The following is a 22023-nucleotide window of genomic DNA, read 5'->3' as shown; positions in this document are numbered from 1 at the left end:
AACTTGTAACATAAGTATTATAAATAATATTGTAACATACATTACATAATAATGAATATAAAATATAACCTCATTTTTATACAAAAGATAAAATAACATTAAATTTTTAATATAACTATGAAAGAATTATTATTCCTTTTTAATTGAATTTTACATTACGTTTGGAGTACTACTACTTTACAACACTTACACTATATACACGCAACAAATGTGTAATACTGTCAAAGTAACGAAAAATCGAGAACCTAACCAAACTAACGAAAACGAGCGTCACCGCCATCCGGAAAAGCCAGGCGAAAACGGCAGGCGGTCGAGAAGCACGGTTGTAAATTACTGATGTTCATTGCGTCACGGTTAAACATCCCGGATCTACGGAGACACTGCGAAAAAGGACCGCCTCGTAGAAGCAATGCAATTTCCTGCCGATCCCTTTCGGATGTTCGTGAACAATAGCAGCTGGGATCAATAGTCATCTCGTAGACGACAAAGACACACTTTTTCCCCAAAGTCGTATGGCTCTCTTCACTATCGTCGCGCGTTCGAACTAACACGAATAGAGAGGGATCTTGAGTGACATCCGTGACGACACGGATAATACAATGTCGTAAAACACTAATGCCCTATCATGACGCGAATTTCTGCTTACGGTTCTTTCGACCATTGGAATGCTGACCGTCGATACACTTCTGCATACCCACCGGTATCGAGTGAATTTCAAGCGATCCGCTGCGTTCGCACGTGCAGCTAATTGACGTAAACGCCGCTACGCGCCAGCACATGCAAACCCTGTATCTGGATTTGATACCGTGCATAAATATTATCGGTTATTTTGAAAAGGAATCGAAACTTCCAATTGAAATTGAATGTTTCCCAGTTTTGTCAGCTACCGTGGTATGTTCGTATCGTTTTGTATTTTAAATAATTTCTTTTATCATGTATTTAATTTCAAGATAATTATCGTAATATGTTTTTATTTATGTACAGGTTAATATACTGCTCTATAGCATCACATGACTTAGGAGTTGAGGATCCACTTGTCTGTATCTTTTAGATTTTATTTTATTTACATGTTATTATACAGGTATACTTTATTTTATGAATTTATTTCTTGTTTTTAAAATCTGTTAATGAAATAATCTTTTTATGAGTAAATCAAATATTGAAAAGGAGAATAATTAACATTCAATTTCTTAATTTCCATTTTAGGTAATATTTCAAATACTGGTTAAATTTCAATTCTTTTAATTGAACTCATTACCTGTATATATATTTCTTGGGGCTAATTGGCACATAGAACTACATTTTACACACTGTGGGAGGTAAATTAAGAATTTCGAAGTTTTGAAGAAGATCTTTTTATTAGAAATAGATTTTGGATGAAAATCGTTTGTTAGTTTACAACATGAATAATGAAAATCTGATCAGTACTGAAAGTATTAAGTATTATATGTATCACCTGTAAAGTAAATATCGTTTGTTTTATATGGACTAGAAATGTCAATGATTTGAATGGAAAATTTAGCATGTGCCAAAAATTATATATTATACCCCAAAAACTAGTTTTGTTGTACCATCATGGCAGAAAAGACGTTATATTTTTCAGACATCTCTCATTCACTGAATTTGATACTTACGAACAATTTTCTGCCTTCCAACTTGAAGACTCACTCAAAGATACGCCATTTTGTCTCTATCCAAGGCATCCAGACTAAACACTATTTAAGTATATAACCTTTACACATGAATTCAGAATCTTCATAACCCTGCTATTAGATACTATACAAATCTCAGGAGTTCGCATTCGAACTGGCATGAAGGCATAAGGGATGCTCTGTTTACTGCCTGTAATTCTTTGCAGCTCTTGAAATCTATATTTTTAATAGGCATAGGAGCAGAATAAGTAATAGCTTCATAGCTTTATCCTATTTGACTTATTCACTCTTCTCGTTACACGATGTGATATAATTTCATTTCTAAATATGACACTTGCAACCAACAACGAAAATTCGCGTGACATGTCTTTGCAACTGTATTCAAGGTAAATCGATTACACCATCAGATTCACATTTCTCTAGCATACAAATTCTAGAACTCTGCATTTACATATGGTTAAAAATAAACTATACTGAGGCTCCAATGAGAATAAATATACTTTCTGAAAATTTTGTAGGTCCACAATCTATCGATTAGCCACTTACCAAAATCAATGGCCCGAACCGTGAATCGAAAGAATCGAAGAAGCTTTGAACAAAATTGAAAAGACCAATGGTCGTGTATCGGCAAACCCGGAAACGTCAGAGCCGCGTTAAGGGTTAAACTTAACAGGAAATCGTGCAAGACGTTGAATAGATTCCATTTTGATCGAGGACGAGGTGCCACAGTAGGTTGGCCGACGTGGAAGAAGGGAGGCTCACGTCGGTGCAAAGATTTTGCGCATTAACAGCAGCGAGGGAAAAAAGAGGGTGTTGCCCGATATCGTGCGTTTTTACGGGGCCGAGGCATGGCAGGCTCGGCCATTTATTATTTCCTGCCACGCACCGGCATGCCAACAATACCGTCCATTGACAATTTCTGCTTCACACACGACGCCGCGCACCGCGACGCTCCGCCCACGATCGAACTACAGAGGGAGCCGACGGAGCCCTCGTCGGTGCTGAACCTCTGTCGCTCTCCTTTGCCGACACCGATCTTTCGGGGAAGGATCCCTGTTCGGGTGATCTCTTACTTCGAACCCGCTGCCTTCTTCTCTACGTTCTCGATAAATATTTCCTTTCCAAATCTACTTCTGTTTGGGAAACAGAACGCTTCTGTTCCCTCCAACATTTTCGTTCTCTACCTAAAACAGATACGTTGCTGGTTGATGTAGGGTTGTAGGTTTAAGTGCCTTTAATTGATACTTACGTGTCTGGAAGATATATGTATCCAGTTAAACGAAGTATCTTGATGAGACGAACAGGATAATCTCATTGGTTCGAATAGGTACAGATTACACGTTCTTCATTGTTTGCTGACTTCTTTTGGCACATCCGGTGCTGATGAAGTAGGTCTTAATATGGTTTCATAGACACTGCAAATTTTGTTTAATCTTTATATTAGAGAATTTCTTTATATTGAATAATAAGTTTTCTTAATATTTCAGGAATGTATCTATTTTAAATGATGAATTTATATTTAAGAACGTTTTGGCACATGTCTTGATCTTGCTTGTTTCTAAAAACATGGTGTAGATGTTAATTATAATGCTTGAAAGCCACTTATATTCAGGATATTCAGAATTAAATTTCTGAAGCAAACAAGGTAACTATTTGATTTAATTATTTAGTAAGCCTCGATAATGGCTATCTATAGTGGCTCTATTTTCTAGGAATAGAAACAAACAATAGTAACAAATAAATGTCAAATACAATATGTAAATTACATAACCTAAACAAAATGATTTTTTCTTTATAACAACAATGGAGTTCAAGGTATATTGCATTTAAAACCAGCCTTCATTGGATTCACATAAAATTCTAAAAATAGTAAGTATTAATTCTCTGCACTTTAGAGATGACTCTCAGACGCCATTTGTTTTAACATAACTTAAATAACGAATAAGAGACGATAACTATATTAAGAATAACTACACATGAAGTATAAAAACACAAGCTTCCTCTTAATTTTAGCATAAGAAGTAGCAGCGAGTTTATAAAAATATAAAGAAAGTTTCGAATTTCTGTATTTTTACCACGAAAAAATTTTCGAGTGCAAAGGGTTAACCATATCTCTACTTTAACAATTTCATACATATTATACAACTCGTTTCATCTCATATACGTATTACACATTACAATGAAAACTAAAATTGATCTTCGCTAAATTTCCCATCGCAAATATTTTTTTTTAGGAAGGAACGTCGTTAGCGAAACGAAAATGTCGGAACCGTAGCGAGACAAAGTTGGTTGGAGGCTAAATCGAGAGGAGGATGGTGTCCTCGTGTCAGCATGTCGTCGTAACCTCGGAAATAAGCACTTGTCGTAAATCAAGAGCACAGTCCGTTACTTTCACGGCATTCTTTTACTCGATCTAAAGTTTCCTTCATGTATTGTGATCGTTTACGATTTGTTTGATGCCAGCCGTATTGTCGGTCCTAGTTAATGTATTTATTAGTTTACGACCAGGCACCGGTACCCTACTCGTAGCACGCGCTAACGCAACTACCACGCGACACTCGTTGCATGAAATATAGCTCCTATATTCAGATACCAAAAGATGCCTCACCTACCTTGAAGTAGAAAATTATTTGGCTGTAAAGTTAGAGGTAACTTTCTTTAGGTTGAGACATTTTAACTTGGATTCGATAATTTGGTGCAAGCATTGTGTAACACTATGGAATTACTGAGTACTATGGAATTACTATGGAAGCGAATAGAAATGTACATAAGGATGAGGTTTAAGATTGTCAATGAATCCATATTTTGAAATTTTGTGGATGAATTTTGTTTAATGGATTGAGCAGAATTTTTGTTAAAATGAATTATTTATATTTTTATATATTATGGAATAATATCCACGGTATGCAGTATGCACTACGATAGATAATATATTTAGATGGATTAATGCAAATTCAATGGGTAGAGTTTTACTATTCGAATTAAAATTATTTCTCAAAAAATATTCTGAATTGGTTTTATAATGTTAAAAATTCTAATATAATTTTTATAAGACAAGAATTACATTCTTGAGAAAGTATCAAACAGAATAAAGTATATATAATAAACTTTTGTTCCGCAGATTTCTGTCACCTTCTAATAAGCAACCCGTCGTACACCAGACATTCAGTGGAGATCTTTGAGTAAGAAATTACTCAGTATCTCATATAAAGATTATACTGTTTGCACTATAGGTAATTAATAATGTTTGCCATAATATTTGTATAAATACAACAACAAATTATTCATAACATTTTAATTTATAAAATGAATATACTATATAAAATCAAATAGCAAATTTTTACTTAAATTAAACATTTTGTAAATAATATGCTACATTATTCTAACATATTTACAAAGATATTATTAATATTATTGAATACTATTCAAATTTAAACATGAACTTGAACTGATAATCTCCAGGCTAGAAAATACACTGTTTCCAACTCATCAAAATCCAATAGAAACATGAGTAGACGGATTGCTCATCGATAGGCGTCAGAAATCTTCCTTTCTATAGTTTTGATACTAAAATCATTACTAAATAAAAAATATTATTTTCATTACTATCTATTACCGTTTCCCTTAATTATAATGATTAATTTGTAATTCCACAGCATTTTGTGCATTCTGTAAAAATTCATTGAATCAAATATCTCATTAATAAATATCAAATAATAAAAAAAATGAAGTATATATTACAAATACCTCGTTTTATGATACCTTATTTTACGTTACTTTACTGTACTTGTTAAACAATGATCTGTGGTGATGTCGAAGAATAAAAGCTTCGCGGAACATACGAAGAACCCTTGCACCTCGCTCGTGCTAAGCACAATGGCGCCATATTGTGAAAATATTGATTACGATTCGCCAACAATGGAGACAATGCCGTCGACTTCGCTGCCGTAGCGACACTTGAAAAAAAGAGCTTCTTCTCAAGTACGTCTTGTATGCCTCACGGCGTCGTGTTTCGCTGAAGTTGAATCCCTCCTGCGTTGAATATATTATAGGTAGTTTGTTGTACAAAGCAAAAATACTTAAGATACATCCACGTTCAGTTCAGTCACTGGAAGGAAGTTTACCTTGGCCTGATTAATCTATCGCTAAATCATCATCAGCGACATCTTTATAAAATCTGCGTTACAAATTGTTACCAACATCTGCATCTATGATAAGTGATACGAAAAATAAATATTGTAACTCAAAATCGTATACTCTTCATCGTATAATTGTTTATTAATAATTAAAAATATAAATTTTAATTAAAGTGTGTTGTGATAAATACTCTTATTTTTGCCAGTTAAATAATATTTACATAATTTGTACAATAAATTCTCCCTCCTATTTTTACAAAATAAAAATAGTGATATTAAAATATATAATTTACAATAAATAATAATATCAAGACATAAAAGTTCTATTGGAAATAACAACATAGTATTTTTTTCTAAAAACACTCCTAAGTGTAGTATGATAAAGAAGAACATTCTGTTGTATCATTTAATAATAACATTACGTGAGTTCTACATCAAAGTATTTTACATGAAAATTATCGACCGGTAGTTTATCAAATATTCGTATTGTTTGCGAAAGGAAAGTCACGAGAGGTACAGTGACGCGCACAAGTGCGTAAAATATAAAACAGCAACGACAGCATTTAAATATTTTTCACTCTCGAAAGATCAAACAGATAGGTGGGCCGCTCGCTTCGTGCTCACCAATAAGCCGTCGAGGTACTCGAAGAACTGTTCACGTGCTTGTACGTGTCCAACTTAAATTTGCTGACAAGCCTTCGGGCATTCTCGAATGACGGAAACGGGATGAAAAGAACGAAGAGACAGAAATAACGAAACTTTGGAACCGAATAGACAACAAATCAGAAAAAATTATTGAAAATTGTGAAAATTAAAAAAAAAAAAAAAAAGATTGATTCCATTAAAAACAAGGAAATGTACATCACCAAAAGTACTATTTTAATATTTTTATTCTCTTAAATGATTTTAACTAGTAAAAACACTACGCATAAGTGAATTATAATATAATTATAAAGAAAAAATCAAGTAAATGTAAATTACTATAAAAATAATTATTAAAAATAATAATAATAATGACAAATCTTAGATGTCAAGAAATTAAAAGAAGAAAATAGACATAACAATTCCAAAAATTTTACATCGTTTTATGAAAAATAGTAAAGTTCATTGCAACTAATTTTCTTGTAAGTATGTTAGGTTGTCTACTTTCAGGGGCATCTACTACATTACAAGAATTTGAATTTTTATTTTATAGATATGTTTTTAATAATAAATAAATGTTTTAAACGTTAATAAAAAATCATACTGTAGAATTAAAATTATGTACAATATATAAACTTTAAATTAACATAAAATCTGACTATAAATTGTCTAGTAAGTGTTGTATATAATAAATAATTCACTATATATTTATTCTTATTCCTTTTTAACTATTATTTGTAATATAAAACATTTATTGAAACAATTAAATTAAGTTATTGTAACTGGTATTTCTGTATGCACTATTTACCCTATTTCAAGTTTGTGATCTGTTTTACCATCGCTGCCTCATCACCACGTGTGTCAATATGTCAACTCACTTCCACTTGCTTATGTGTCACGTTCACGTGCATTGTAATTATCTGTTCACGTGTTTAGTAATTAATAATATCAAACTATTAATAATGTTAATCATAATCTATTTCTATAGCAGTGTCTGAGAAAAGTGAAACAATAATATTATCGTACCTCATAGGGTGGGAAGAATGTAACAGTTTTATTTCGTTAAATAAATACATCGAATTCATATACAAATATGGATGTGAAAAGATAACATTTCTTAACGATATCAAGAAGCAACCGTATGTTTACAAAATTTTCAAATCAAAATTTAACTTTGAAAACAATGATTTTATGAAATATATATAAACAAATTTATTATGAATTAATTATTTACGTATATTAATAAGGACATCATTTCACTCGTTGTAATAACTTTTAACAAGGTAATACATTAGTATTATCAAAGAATTTATCGTAGTTTATATATTGTTTTATTTTTAAATCATTATAATGTATTTAGAAGAAGTTTTTAATTTTTGCATGTAATTTTAACACATCCGATAATTAGTAAATTACTAAACTATTTCACCAGTTTTAAAACTATATGCATTACATCAGCAAAAAAATAAGAAATATGCAAAAATGTGGGAACATTTTTTAATACCTTCATGAATTTTTATTTCTACACAGCATAAGGGATTTTAGTAATCCTAGGGATTTTCTAGGGTCCCCAAAGACACATCTGAATTAACTGAAAATTCTTGTGACTGATTAACAGAATAATGAGTTAACTGAAAAATCTTTCAATCAATGGAATATCGGAATATATGAATATGCTTTTGCTGAAGCAATTCGAATTATCAAATAAATATTTATTCCATCTCTTACGTGTGCATATTAATACACGTAAAATGCAAACAACACAAGAAACAGCGGTTCTAAAGAAATAATATTTAAAACACAGGTAAGGGTAACTTCAAACTTTTTCAATTGACCTCAATGAATTCTTTCAAGATGAGAATACCCAGAAACACAGAGAAACGCGACGAGCACGTGGTGAGAAAGAATAACAACGAGAAAGAACGAAGGAGGAAAGTCGTATGTACGATTTTTTTACGACGATTCTCTCGAATCAACGAGCCATTACGAAAACGGTCGGCCTCCTCTCCGCCCCAATGCTAACAACAAAACGCCTCTCCGGAGCTGGCGAAATGCTTCTGAATCGAGCGAATTTCGAGTTTCGTGCATGTGAAACGCCTAGATGGATGTATAGTGCGTGTACGTACGCGCAAAAGCACGAGCAAGAGGCAAACGAATGCACGCACTCGCTCGAGGGACTAAATTGATCGAACCCGTTTTGTTTGTGGTCACTCTTAAAACTCGAGTGACAAAGAATCATGCTCCCCTTGCGCCGATATGTTCGTTTCAAGCGGTTTTCTTTTTGCCCGCTGGCTGTTTCCCCTTTGTTAACCTGTACGCTCTTTCTCGCATTTCGAAAACGTGAGACCATTGTTCTCCTCTTCCTCTACCAGCCGAATCGTGTTCTCTTCCGTGAAAACTTTCGATATTCTCTCTCGTTCGCTTTCTCTTTCTCTTTCTCTCCTCTTAGATTCTCTTTTTCTTTCTTTTTTTTTTTTATAGCAAACCATATGGTGACCACATATACGCATTTCTGGATTTACCAACTATCGTGGATGCTGAATTTTTTCGATGCTGCTCGTGTTACGGAAGACGACAATGTACCTGCAGACGAAAATAAAAAGTTAATATGTATATATTAGAAAAATAATAAGGGTAATTTACTGTGAATAATGGAGGTTCACAATTTCAATGTTAATTCTATTTGCGTAGTTTGTGGTAATTTTAAAAATAAGAAATATATTAGTAATTTGAAAATTTTTGTACACCTTATTTACAGTATGTTTCTTTACACTACGAATGTTGTGTTTAATTTAGAAATAATATATCTGGAAAAAGTTATTGATGTCTTCATCGTCGATTATGTTCGTTACTTATATTCTTTTTGTATCACATTATATTATATCGTATTATCGTAGATTATATATTATATTCATATGATCATTTTTTAGGTGAATCTCTAAGTAATTACAGTGATCATGTTCAAAAATGGGAAAGATTCGAAACAGTGATGGTACAAATATTATTTTTTACAATTTATCTTGGAATGTACTGTCACTTTACCATCTTTTTTGTGGTAAATATAAGTGCCTGCTTATAAAAGTAAGTCATTTCTTTTTCAACAATTCAGCATTAATTATATAACTGAGTAATAAAATTGGGGAGTTTATAAAAATGATTTCAATTATAAAATGAGTACAATTATCACGATATTAAAAAATATAATCGGATAATTGTAACGTTAAATGATGAATATATATTACACAATTGTTATAAATCTCTTACTAAACATTACTAAAATTTTGTAACGAAACATTTTCTATACTCAACTAGTTTATTTGAAAAATAAATATAGATTCCATAATGCTACTTTAATTTAAATGATAACATAATGTCAGAAACTTCAACAATAATTAATGTTAAATCAAGAAACTCATAAATTATGTTCTTTAAAGCAGTATTTACTGTATTGAAATATTACTCGTTCAGAAAATATAGTTATAATGCTGCTATCTTATCGTGTATGATTAGCAAACAGTATTTATTCCATTTCAGTGAACACTGGTCTTGTCAAAGCCTACTTACATATGTTTAAAAAAACGCATTCGAGCTCAGTATAAGACGTTTACGTAAGGAATACGATCTCTGAAGAAAAACAAAACCAGAGAATAAAGTTCAAAAGGTGTCGACATTCGATCTTGTTACTTTATATTCGTTTGAAAAGACAAACGTTGCGAGAAGTTCTAAGAAGATTCCTATAAGTGTACTTTCCATCGAAGAAACATGAGTAACAGCGATTTATGGATACGCGATGTGATTACAAGTTATGGGTTGTTATTGCTGATTTTCATTTTCATCGCGTTCTTAACATCGCGAAAATGGCCGAATTTACAAAAGCACATTTACAGAACTTATTTAACCGGTTTCGAGGTAGAATGCGCAGATCTCATGGCACCTTACAAGAAACATTTATTCGAATCGTTACAACACATCGTTTCGAGTGACACAGTATTACGTTCCATGGGTTGTATACGTCTCCTTGAGATTGGCGTCAAAACGGGTGTGCATTACATGTATGTACATTAGTAATAGTAATGTCGTAATGTCCCTCTAGTATGCTTATCCCTCTTTTTGAATATCGAAACTGACGAAATCTTACGGATAAAAAATAAAGAGGTTAAAGTAATTTATGCACCGTAAGCTTAAACGTGTTATCACGTCACTCTTGTGTAACTAAGTGCATTTAATTAACTTAAATAGCTAATATTATTTAAATTGGATATATTGCAATTTACATTCTCTCACGATTTATTTTACAAGAAACATAGAATATAAACAAAAATATTTACTGATAACTACAATACGTACAGTCATATAATTATTATTACAAGTAGCAAAGTATTTAATCATGGACTATGTATACGTTTCAAATCGTTATGATGTATCAATAATTACGTGTCTCAGACTGGTACATTACGACATTTATGGTTTAAGATAAACTTAACGCATGGCAAATATTATACTAAGCGTGAAAATACAACAACTGAGATATACAAAATATTCCACGAAACCTGACCAAATATAACCTCAAAATGATAGAGGAAGATTTCATAGGGCGAATTGAAATTATTTCAGCTCCTGAAACAGGATTGCTTTAGTTTTCTTCTTTATAAAAACGCCTGTATATGAAAGCGATTAATTTAAAAGACGTTTTAACATTAACTTTAAAAAATATAGCACATAAAAGACAAAACACCATAAAACAGTGCTTCTATAATTTTATAACATTATATATTTAAATGTTAGATTTAATTCGCTTTTTGAATTAGAATTTAGCATATATTGGTTATAAATTATAGCAATATTGTTCATGAAAGAGAAAACGTATCGCACACGTTTCACCGCTCTGAAATGCTTCTAGTAAAATTGATATAATCTTTTGTTTATATCGTAAACCATACATAGAATTGGTGTCGAAGTTTTGAAAGGTCCATTTTAGAGTTCAGCTGTACATGCGCGTGCGCAATGCATTTTCACTACTACCCACTTAACAAAACGTCAGAATACTTTTGAACTTGGTGAACTCGTAAATTCAGATAATTGTAAATTCACAAGTAATCATGATAGATTCGTTCGCGCCTTTATTCTTTTATACTTTAAAGAATTTCTGAAATATGCGAAAACTATAACGTATTACACAGACTCGTCTAAGTCGAACCCAAAATTAAAAACATATTAGAGGGTGAAGAGGCAGTTGAATTGCTGTAAAGTATTCTAGTAAACAGAACAGTATTACCCCTGATATTAAGTTCTTGTATTCATCAAACAATGTTCGTGAAAGCATAATATGATAAAGCATCGTGCAATATAAAATGAAATTAAGTTTGAAATGAAGCAAAAAATTTCATGGTGAACTGTATCTGTTATTCATTATGATATATACTATATTAATGAAATAAACGAAAATGAATTATATGAAATATAATAATATAATTAATACAATAATATGAATTATTAAATATTAAGTTATATTTATAACTACTGCTATTTAAAGATATAAAAAATAAATTATTAATAATGACCTATACCAAAAATTATAAAAAAATTATTGCTTCCAAAATATCACAATATAGATATATAGATAAGGTGAGGAAATAACTATTAGCAACTTCGATACCTTTACAACTAATGGGAATAAGTTGAAAATTTGTATAACAAATATTACGTATTATTTACTGAAAATCGTTTTCAATTTTCTTTTTCTAAATGGAATAGTTAGTTTTTCTTCATCGGAAAAATTTCATTTTCTATTTCAATTTAGAAGATTGAGGTACTTTTCAAATCCTAGATTTCTATTCAAAAGGAAACAAAAAGACTGGTAATAATTATTACATCACCCTTATACACAATTCTTTTCATAGAAGTATGTATCAAAATAACATAAGAATTATATAGATGAAGTTTAAATCTTATAGGTGAAAATATACAGTTTTACCCAGATGGCACACATTTTATTGGTGTTGATCGAAATCTGAGATTGGCTGAATATCTAATTAAAGGAAATCGTTCTTGGCAATTTTCGCATATCATTATTGAACATCTTATAGTTGGTGATGGTAGCTCCCTAAAGGAAATACCTACTGGACATGTAGACATAGTTGTGACAACAAGATCGTTATGTTCAATGACATCCTTGAAATCAACGCTTCGAGAGATCCACAGGGTACTGACACCGGTAAAATAATGAATTTGTTACTATGCAACTTAATAATAACACAATATCCATACTACACATCCATACCATTATTCTAGCAAAATTCAGATTTCAGAATATTCCATAGTTTTATAATTAATGAATATTTACCAACAATCATCAATAACTAACAATTTCAATGATAAAAATTTCGATTTGATTAATGCACTGATATAATATAATCATACTAATATAATAAACAATATATTAATATTATTAATTTAACTTTTAAACCTACAAAGTATACTAATACTAAAGTATACTACTTAAAAAGTATACTAAATGTTTGCAAGTAAGTACTTATTTTCCAAAATTATAATTTATCCTTATATATGATTCTACATATGATTTTTCCTAATCAAAATATACCATTTCGTTTCTATTTACTTACTAGGAGCTATGTCATAAATATTTATCAATGTTTATAAAATATTTTTACATAATTTACCTTTTGCAATCATTTTTTACGATTGAGATACATGATTATGATTGAGATACTAATTATATATACGTATTATGAGAGATATTAATTAATTTCCAATTATTATTTTCTTTATATTCAACTTTTATCCAGATCAGTAACGATATATTTGATAATCAACATTGCAATTAAAATTCATGTACAATGTACATAACAATAATCTGTAGAATATAAAATATAGCAAATATAATGAAATAGAAATATTTAATTTTTTTAACAATTAAAATCGATTTAACATCAAATGACATCATTTCTCAAATATCATTGCTTTCTTTCTTCCTGTTTCTTCTATTAATTATATCATTTAAAACATTAATCGATTTCATTCAATCATGTATTTATTAAATACGGGTATAAGATATTATAACTATAATGTTGTTTGTTTTAGGGAGGTCGATATTTATTTATAGAGCATATACCTGAAAATGAAGGAACTTTTATACGATGGTTACAAAAAATGTTATCACAAACAAGAATATGGCCATCACTATATGGTGGTTGCCATTTAGATATTCATCCTATTGTAGACATTAAAAATACTGGCTTTAACCACGTTACATGGGATACATTTACTCTTGAAGGTTATGTATCCCAAACTTTCCATTTGATTCTTTCAAGACAACACGTATTAGGTGTAGCCGTTCGATAATTAAACCAAGAAAAACCAAAACAAAAAAATATAATTAATTCTTCACATTTTTATTATTATTGCTATTATTCACTTTTATTTACGAATTAACGTACTGTGAACTTATTTTTACAATCTTTTTTATCATTTTCATATAATGTGCAACTGTCGCTAACCGTTTGGGGTAATTAATAATTTAAAGCATATTTTATAATAAAGAAATATTTCAATTACAATCGAATACTTTCATATGATATTTATGCCAAAGGAATTAAAGTTGAATAGCACAAGGAAATATAAGAATGTAATAAATATCTAAAATATATACTATTTTTATTCTTAAAGGGAACCACATGATATAATCAATTATAAAAGTTAAATATTAAGGTTGTATATATAAAATCAATACAGAATTATTTAATAGAAAAACATATGAAACATTATCAGGAGTACTTATTAGTTAATTAAAATATTTTTTATATGTTCTAAATTAAATTAATTTATTACCTAAAATACTAGATTTTTCAGTTGTAAGTAGTAACCAAATCAAATCCTCCAACTGTATGGTATATTAGATAATTTCTTTACTTTGCTGTTACTTTTTCTTCTATATTCTAAAATAATTGTATTTTAATTCTTTTCAAGGTATTGTGAAATTAAAAAAAAGATCTTTGACATGATTATAGCTCAAAATGCATATACAGGACACATCTGAGATGTAATTACAATTGAAAAATTTAATATTAGTTTACATTTGTATTAAAAATACAAGCTATAAAAATTATACTTATTTAGATACATAAACTTATAAACTATGATATATATACTTAATAACAAATATAAAAAGTAATGAAAATATATTTTCAAGTGAAAAAATATAGAAATAATGAAAGACATAATTAAATTAATATTGATAACCTAAGAACTTAAAAGAAATTATTAAGCAAAACAATTTAAATTACTGAATGATATATAAAAATACAATGATTTTTTTATAATAATATTTTATACAAACAGAATTATATAGTTTGAAATTTTTTGTTTATTATAATGTAATATAGAAAAAAAATTCTTAATCAGACAAAAATAATGTAAAGTAGTATAAACTATGAATTATAATAATTAATGTTTACAACCAGTGATAAATGTTTTACCATCTAAATTACAATTATCCAAATATCTAAGAATATTCTAAATTGGTTTTGTAATTTTGAAAGCTCAAGTATAATTTTTATAAGTCAAGAAATACATTCTCAAAAAAATAATAAAAAAAAAAATATAAACAAATAATATTATTGTTCAAATACAGCATACTAAAGAAAAAGACTGTGGATTCATTCGACAATATAAACTCAAATAAAAAAAGCAGCAGTTACCTTTATTAAATACTTAAAATACATAAAATACAGGAAATCTCTTAGAAATGAATAATCCACATTTACTTTTTTGATTCTAATAATCTTGTTTTTACATTTCATTATCATGTATAGTCATTTTCATGATTTTTCTTTGTTTCGATTAAAAAAATTTAAAAACAAAAGATCATACCAATCATTACAATAGAATTAATTGCCGCACAATAAAAACAATTTTAAAAATAAATATATAGTTTAGTAATAATAATCATAGAATATCATAATAAAATAATAAAAAATAATTATCTTGTTCAATAAAAAAAATGTTACAATCTTGAATTATAGATGACATATTTTCATATACATACGAGAAAATATTATTATATAAGTTTCTTGAATATGGAAAGAAATTATAGTTATACTTTTATTTAAATCAAAATACATTGTTTTCTGACTTGGTATCAATCGAAATTATTGAAAAGTTATTCATGATCAATGTTGAAAAGATTCTATAACAAAGGTAATATGAGAAAGCAGACTAATCAGTGAAAATACTTTACTAAGGAAATAATGAATATGTTAATCATGACAGAAACTAACTAATAGTCGATCTAATAAATGATTCTCAATTAAAAAATCTCAAAATATAAATTAGATATTCTTTTTACTCACTGTATATTGTTTACAATAATGTTACCTAATTTTTACCAGTAAGTAATATGAACTTCTTTTAAAGTAAAAAAATAAAATTTAAACTGAGAACTTAAAAATAATTTCTAACATAGAGAATTCAAAACGTAACCAGTTAATTTTACAAATAGAAATAAAATTATATATCATATTCTGCATGAATTAAAAAATATATAATATACAAACAATGTAACATACATACATTAAGTTAATTAAATGAAAAATAGCAGAAAATATATGTTGGAAATGTTTAATGCAGTGTGTCCAAAAATATCTCAACGCAAAATAAAAGTCATATTAAATATTTTTCTTTCTTAGAATAATAAATATTTTATATACAAAACAAAAAATGTTAAATTTTCTAATCTCTCGTATGCTATTATAATTTTTTCATTAAAAATCATTTGAAAGATCTTGATGATCACTGTAATTTTGTGTAATGTTATACAATATCCATTATATATTTTTAGAATAACACTACTTCTTTCAAGACTACTTTAGATATTCACTAATTAAATTACTTAAATTCAAGTAATTTGATTAATCTAAATAAGACTTACAAAGCAATGGATTAATATTTTTAAAATATTGATGTATTGTTTTCGTTTAATTCTTATTAATGAGTGCTAAAAGTAATAAAAAATAATAGAATAATTTTTATCAATATATTGTTTACTAGTTTGATTGCTTTAACAACATAAATTAAAACATGTTTGGCTAATAAAATGTTTGCCATTAAGTCTGCTAGTGAATTTTAATATTTAAAAAAAATACTTAATATTGAATAATTATGAAATATTAAATAATATAATTATATTATTAAATTTTCATTGTTGTCCATCAATGTATGTTATTATAATATATATGAAGTTTAAAAATACATATAATAAAATTGATGTTTTTTCTTAAATTTAATTTAACAAAAGTGTTTCATTCTACACTTTTCATATATTTTCATATTAAAAATTATTTTACGCCCACTATTAAAAAAACTTTATCGATTATCTTATATATCAATTTTTTAATTTTTTTTTTTATATAATGTATGTGTTTTGTAATATACTTTCTTAGTAGTGTGATATTGCATATCAAATATCTTCATTTAAACTATAAGTATATACTTTTTCACAGATATTTGAAAAAAAATACTTGAATATTGCTGGAATCTTTAACCTGAATTTAGTTAATATCTAAATAAATGTATTATACATATATAGTTAGATAGTTATCACTACTCAATTCACTCAATTTCTACATTTTTAAAATGTATTATAATATAATTATCATTTAACGATAGAAATTAAATTCCATTGATCCATATTAATTTTTTACCATGGAGATTAATAAGTTTCTTATCAATTTGTGTACATTTTATTCGATTATTTAAATATTGAAATAACTTGCAAATTTATTACCTTTAATAAAATTATTATCTTTTTGTATAAAAAATCATTTTTAATAGCAATAAGTTGAATTTTTATTTATAGAATTATTGATTAAATATACATAAAGTTTACAATATGTCAGTTTAATTTTATTTTATGTTAATAGCATTTAATTCTTTAAACATAATTAATGTTATATAAAAATATGCAATATATTACATAAGTCATATTTTTTGTCTTGTATTAAGCATGAATTTTTTATTTTTCTAAAATTTAATAAGTAATAAAATTAACATAAATTTATAATGAAATTACATAAATAACATACATTACCTTTCATTAATTTATTCTTTATCATCCAAAAATTAGGATTTTGACTCAGTATCAGACTCAATAATTTTTGTTTTGTAGCACAAATGATTTAGACGAAATCTATTTCTATTTTGTATAAGATTCATATTAGACAATAATTTTGTTTTAGTTTGATTATCTTCTTCCATTGATAAATTACATGCTTGTAAAAATTTCTTATTTTTTGATGGATACGGATCTCCTTCCTTTTTTTCAACAATCGACTTAGGAAGTGTTTGATCTAATAAAATACTTGAATTTGTATTGTTACATTTTCCTATATCTTCTGTTTTTTTTACTGGGCTATTAAAATTTTTATAAAACTCCTTGTAACGTTGTTTTAGTTTTAATTTCTGCATATCTTTTGAACAATGTAAAAGTTTCACAAATTCATCATCATCGTCAGATACAAGTATAGTATGTGGTTTCTTTTTATTATTATTTCCCTGTATACTATTATTTTTATAAATTATTTCTGTTTTAGCCAAAGGTAATCTTTTACTTTTATTCGAATTTTTCAAATTAGTCTTCAAAACATCTGTCCTAAGTTTTCTATTTCTTGTATTATAGTTTTCCTCTGTATCAACTTTTGATTTATGTTTATCAATCATACTTTCTATTTTATCTGATTCTTTTCCTTTTTCATTAAATCTTTTTTTTGTTTCTAATACGTTATCAGCTTTTGTAGTCATAGAATAAAGTTGTGAACTACATTTTGAAAATACAGATAAATTATCTGCAGAAGAGTTATCAAATAAAATACTATCACATTTTCTCATTAAGAGAGTGCTTTGGTCACTAGTGGTATCTTCATTCGCTAAGTTGATAATACTTAATGAAGCATTTGAACAATTTGATGCACTAAAACCTGTATGATCATTGATATTTACATTATTATCTTGCATTTGAATAAATGTTGGCAATATATCACCTTTACTTATTACTTTGTTGTTATTGACATTTGTATATCTTTCAATATCAAATTTTGATAGTCTGTTTAGCAAAACTCTTGCATTTAAAATTTTAAAATTTTTCTTCATATCGACAAACTTTTTATATTTCAGAATTTCAAATTCTGATAATCGTTTTAAATGAACTAATGGATTTAAATTTAACATTACCGTACTATTTGGTCTTTTATATCCTTGAATATCGGCTTTGTCGAAACGAATAGTTGAATTCGAATTCGTTAGATCTGTCACCTTATTTAGCTTTTTCTGTCTTCGAGTCAACATATTACGTTTTGATAATTGAATTGTATTTATTTTCCTACGATTGTTCATCAATATTTTTGATTTCTTATGTGTTTTAATATCATCTTTTGATAATTGCGTTAAATAAACAATTGGATTCAAATTTTTGAATTTTGGTTTTATATCATTTGATTTTTTATATTTTTTTATGTCTGTCTTATCTACATGATGTACTGACTTATTAAGGTTGTCTTGCTTATTTGTAGATTCATTAATTGGTACAAATCTATTCATATATTGATCAGTGTTACATTTTACTAAATGTTGATCTATGATACTGTTATTTATAATATTGTTATTTGTAACAAGACTTCTTTTGAGATCACTTCTGAGATCATTAACATCACTTCTTCTGAGATCTGTTAATGATGTAGTACTTCCACTGAATGTTGACTTATTTTTTTCCGGTTTACTTCTGTTATGACTTGTTATACTAAATTGGCTAATATTCATTAAGTTTTTACTAATTATAGAAAATTGTGTTGTCCTTCTTTTTTTATTCATTTTACTTTTCCTTGATAACTTACATCCAAAACCTAATGCAGGATGTAAATTTTGTTTTAACTTAGATATTATACTTCTGTTATTACTGCTCATTTCAATAACATCAACAGGTGAATCTTCACTATTATATAACTTCTTGTGATGTCCTGATTTTCTTATGCTATTATCTAATACAAAATTTTCTTTTGATAAGGAAGTTCTTTTAATATGCGATAAATTCATATTTAATAAATTTTGTTTAATGTAAGAGTTTGTTTTTATACTGTCATCAAATGCATACATTAGTCTCTCATCCATCAATTTATTATAATTAGGTGTATTGTTATCAATTAATTTATCATCTGTTAATTTATGAACTGTATTTGACAATATATCTTTATTAACATTTGCATCTAAATTTCTCTGCACAACAATATTTTCAGTGCTGCTTTCAAGTACTTTATCTATAGTAGGTTCTGTTATTTTCGTATTTTGTGTATTCTGAGAAATTATTAATTTATCATCTTTTGCTCCTTCTACAATAGCCATAGTTTCTGCTTTATTAGTTGTATTCATATTTGATAAAATATAAGCAGCAGTATCAACAGAGCTACTAGAAGAGTTATTACAGCTTGAAGGTGATGAGCTTATACACTTTGCAGTTATTAGGGAACCTATATCCGACTGTTTGTTTTCATCCATACGAAATTTTGTATAAGGTAGATAGCCTGTATCTACCCAATATTGTATTACATCTAATGATTTATTATATACAGGTTCTTTTTTAAGAACAATTTTAAATTCAGTTGTATCTGATGTCTAAAACATATTAACATTAATACTACCATACATATTTAAAAGTACATATATACTTAAAAAAGTAAAATTATTCATACTTGGTCTATATATTTTTCAAAAAACTGATCCCAAAATTGTTTCCTTCTTTCTATAATTTTAGGAGAAATATGAAATGGTAGACAATGTCTTAATCCTGTAATTCTGAAATATACATATAATACACATTTAATAATTTCTTTAATAAAATAAAGTTATGGAATATGTGTGCGTAAATGGATGTTTCATCTGAATTTAAGAAACATGTATTAACTAATGCAAACATTTACTTAAATTATTAAAAGATAATAATCAAATGAATTAAAATTAAAATAAATATCCTTAAAGAAATAGATAAACATTAACAATGGGTGATATAAGTAGTTATTTCAATAATTATAAATGTCTGTATATAAAATTGCATATCACATTGATACTTTTGTTTATCATTATATATTTTAAGATATTAAAACTATCAAATAAATTCTAAATTATATATGTGGATTACATACCACTCCTACTGTTGTTATTTTTGTAAATTCTATTTTAAAAATCGGTATTTAAATATAAACGATTTAAATATAAATATAACTATTACATATATTTAATATTAATGGATTAACAGAAAGTAGATTATAGAAATACTAGTTACAAAACCCATACAAAAATATAATAAATCAATATTTGAATTAATTTTATATAGCGACATCATAACATTAACCTACATTAATATGTAATTTACCTTTCAACAGATTCATTATAAGATTCTGAAAATATATCTTTTTTGGAAGCTTCTTTCTTTCTTTTACTTGTCATAGCGAATATGAATAGGTATAACAAAAGTTATGTAAAATAATAGAAAAATGTCAAGTATCATAATAAACCGATACAATGTAACAAACATATATACCATTCCAGTTATTCAAAGGTGACATCTATTGTATTAAAGATTCATGCATTTCTTAATATAGTCAAAATTTACTGCAAATTTGTATGTGCAAAAACATCCTATATAAATGTATAGAGAAAAAATGTATAGGAGGAACATCAGACGAAAAATATGTAAAAGTACTTACATTAGATTTTATATATATATTTTTTTCATCATTTATTATGGAGCAGACATTATAGTAAATTTCATAATGATTAAATTTAAAACTGATAAAAGCCAAAAAATTTAATGAATATATTAATAACTAGATATCAAGATAACATTAAAAACTGTAATGATAAAATTTAGTAATAAAATTTTGATTATTAAAAAACGAGTACACATGATAATACGAAACTATAGTTTCATTGCATCAATACATATAGAAACTCTTAACAAATACACGTACACAACAGAGCAAATTAACTTTTAATCAAATTTTATTAGACATTCACAATTAATCACAATCATATATTTAATTCTGTTTAATATATTGTATTTAATATAAAATGTATTTAATATAAAAAAACTTTATTCAAGTCATTTAAACCATTTGGATTAAATAAAGAAATTTAAGAATAGTTATTCTAAAGGTGTAAAAATATTATCTTACAATTTTAAAGGGGAAAATTTTTGTTTAATAAATTGAAAATTTAAACTGTGATAAAAATATTTATCATATTACTTTTTATATATTATTTTTAAGTGCATTTATACATTAATAATTTAATGTTTTGAATTTTCTTCCTCAGTCAAATTCTAAAAGCATGACAAATTAAAAAATTTTACAAAAATTAAATCTTTAAAAATTCTTTATTTGAAATCTTCACTATTCCAAACAAAGAAATCCCTTAAGAATATATTACAGGAAGTTATAATAAATTTACTTATTATATAAATTATACAAAGAAATGTTTTAAGACAAGCTCATTTAAAGAATTTCTTATTTATTTCTTCTATATCCAGAAAA

At 27.3% G+C, this 22023-nt stretch overlaps 2 protein-coding genes across 3 annotated transcripts; one reads left to right on the top strand and one right to left on the bottom strand.

The window, feature by feature from the left end:
• The first annotated feature begins 10059 nt into the window (after positions 1 to 10059).
• Positions 10060 to 13796, top strand: LOC108552565 (methyltransferase-like protein 7A). Of its 2 annotated transcripts, XM_017907178.1 has the most exons (4): positions 10060 to 10232; positions 10318 to 10469; positions 12385 to 12644; positions 13532 to 13796. In XM_017907178.1, exons 1-4 carry the CDS (start codon positions 10210 to 10212, stop codon positions 13790 to 13792), a joined length of 696 nt encoding a protein of 231 aa, XP_017762667.1. In that variant the 5' UTR covers positions 10060 to 10209; the 3' UTR covers positions 13793 to 13796. The 2 variants fall into 2 exon arrangements, with proteins under 2 accessions (XP_017762667.1, XP_017762666.1); XM_017907177.1 differs by having other exon boundaries at positions 10060 to 10469.
• Positions 13797 to 17566: 3770 nt separating this feature from the next.
• LOC108552560 (uncharacterized) lies at positions 17567 to 20289 on the bottom strand (the record flags this gene model as incomplete). The annotated part of the gene is made up of 5 exons (XM_017907172.1): positions 17567 to 17998; positions 18089 to 18586; positions 18617 to 19118; positions 19200 to 20107; positions 20185 to 20289. Coding segments are annotated over 5 exons (2445 nt in total), but the record flags the coding sequence as incomplete, so codon positions are not given.
• Between the last annotated feature and the right edge of the window lie 1734 nt (positions 20290 to 22023).

The sequence above is a fragment of the Eufriesea mexicana genome, unplaced genomic scaffold (assembly GCF_001483705.2).
Source record: "Eufriesea mexicana isolate 0111107269 unplaced genomic scaffold, ASM148370v2 scaffold7107, whole genome shotgun sequence".
NCBI lineage: Eukaryota > Metazoa > Arthropoda > Insecta > Hymenoptera > Apidae > Eufriesea > Eufriesea mexicana.
This window is presented reverse-complemented; position numbering and strand designations above follow the sequence as displayed.

Bases quoted from the DNA above. Each gene is read 5' to 3' on its own strand.
- LOC108552565 (XM_017907177.1), top strand. From the start codon at position 10,193: ATGAGTAACAGCGATTTATGGATACGCGATGTGATTACAAGTTATGGG. The intron at 10,470-12,384 runs GTGTGCATTACA...TAAATCTTATAG, and splicing joins TGAGATTGGCGTCAAAACGG to GTGAAAATATACAGTTTTAC. The intron at 12,645-13,531 runs GTAAAATAATGA...TGTTTGTTTTAG, and splicing joins TCCACAGGGTACTGACACCG to GGAGGTCGATATTTATTTAT.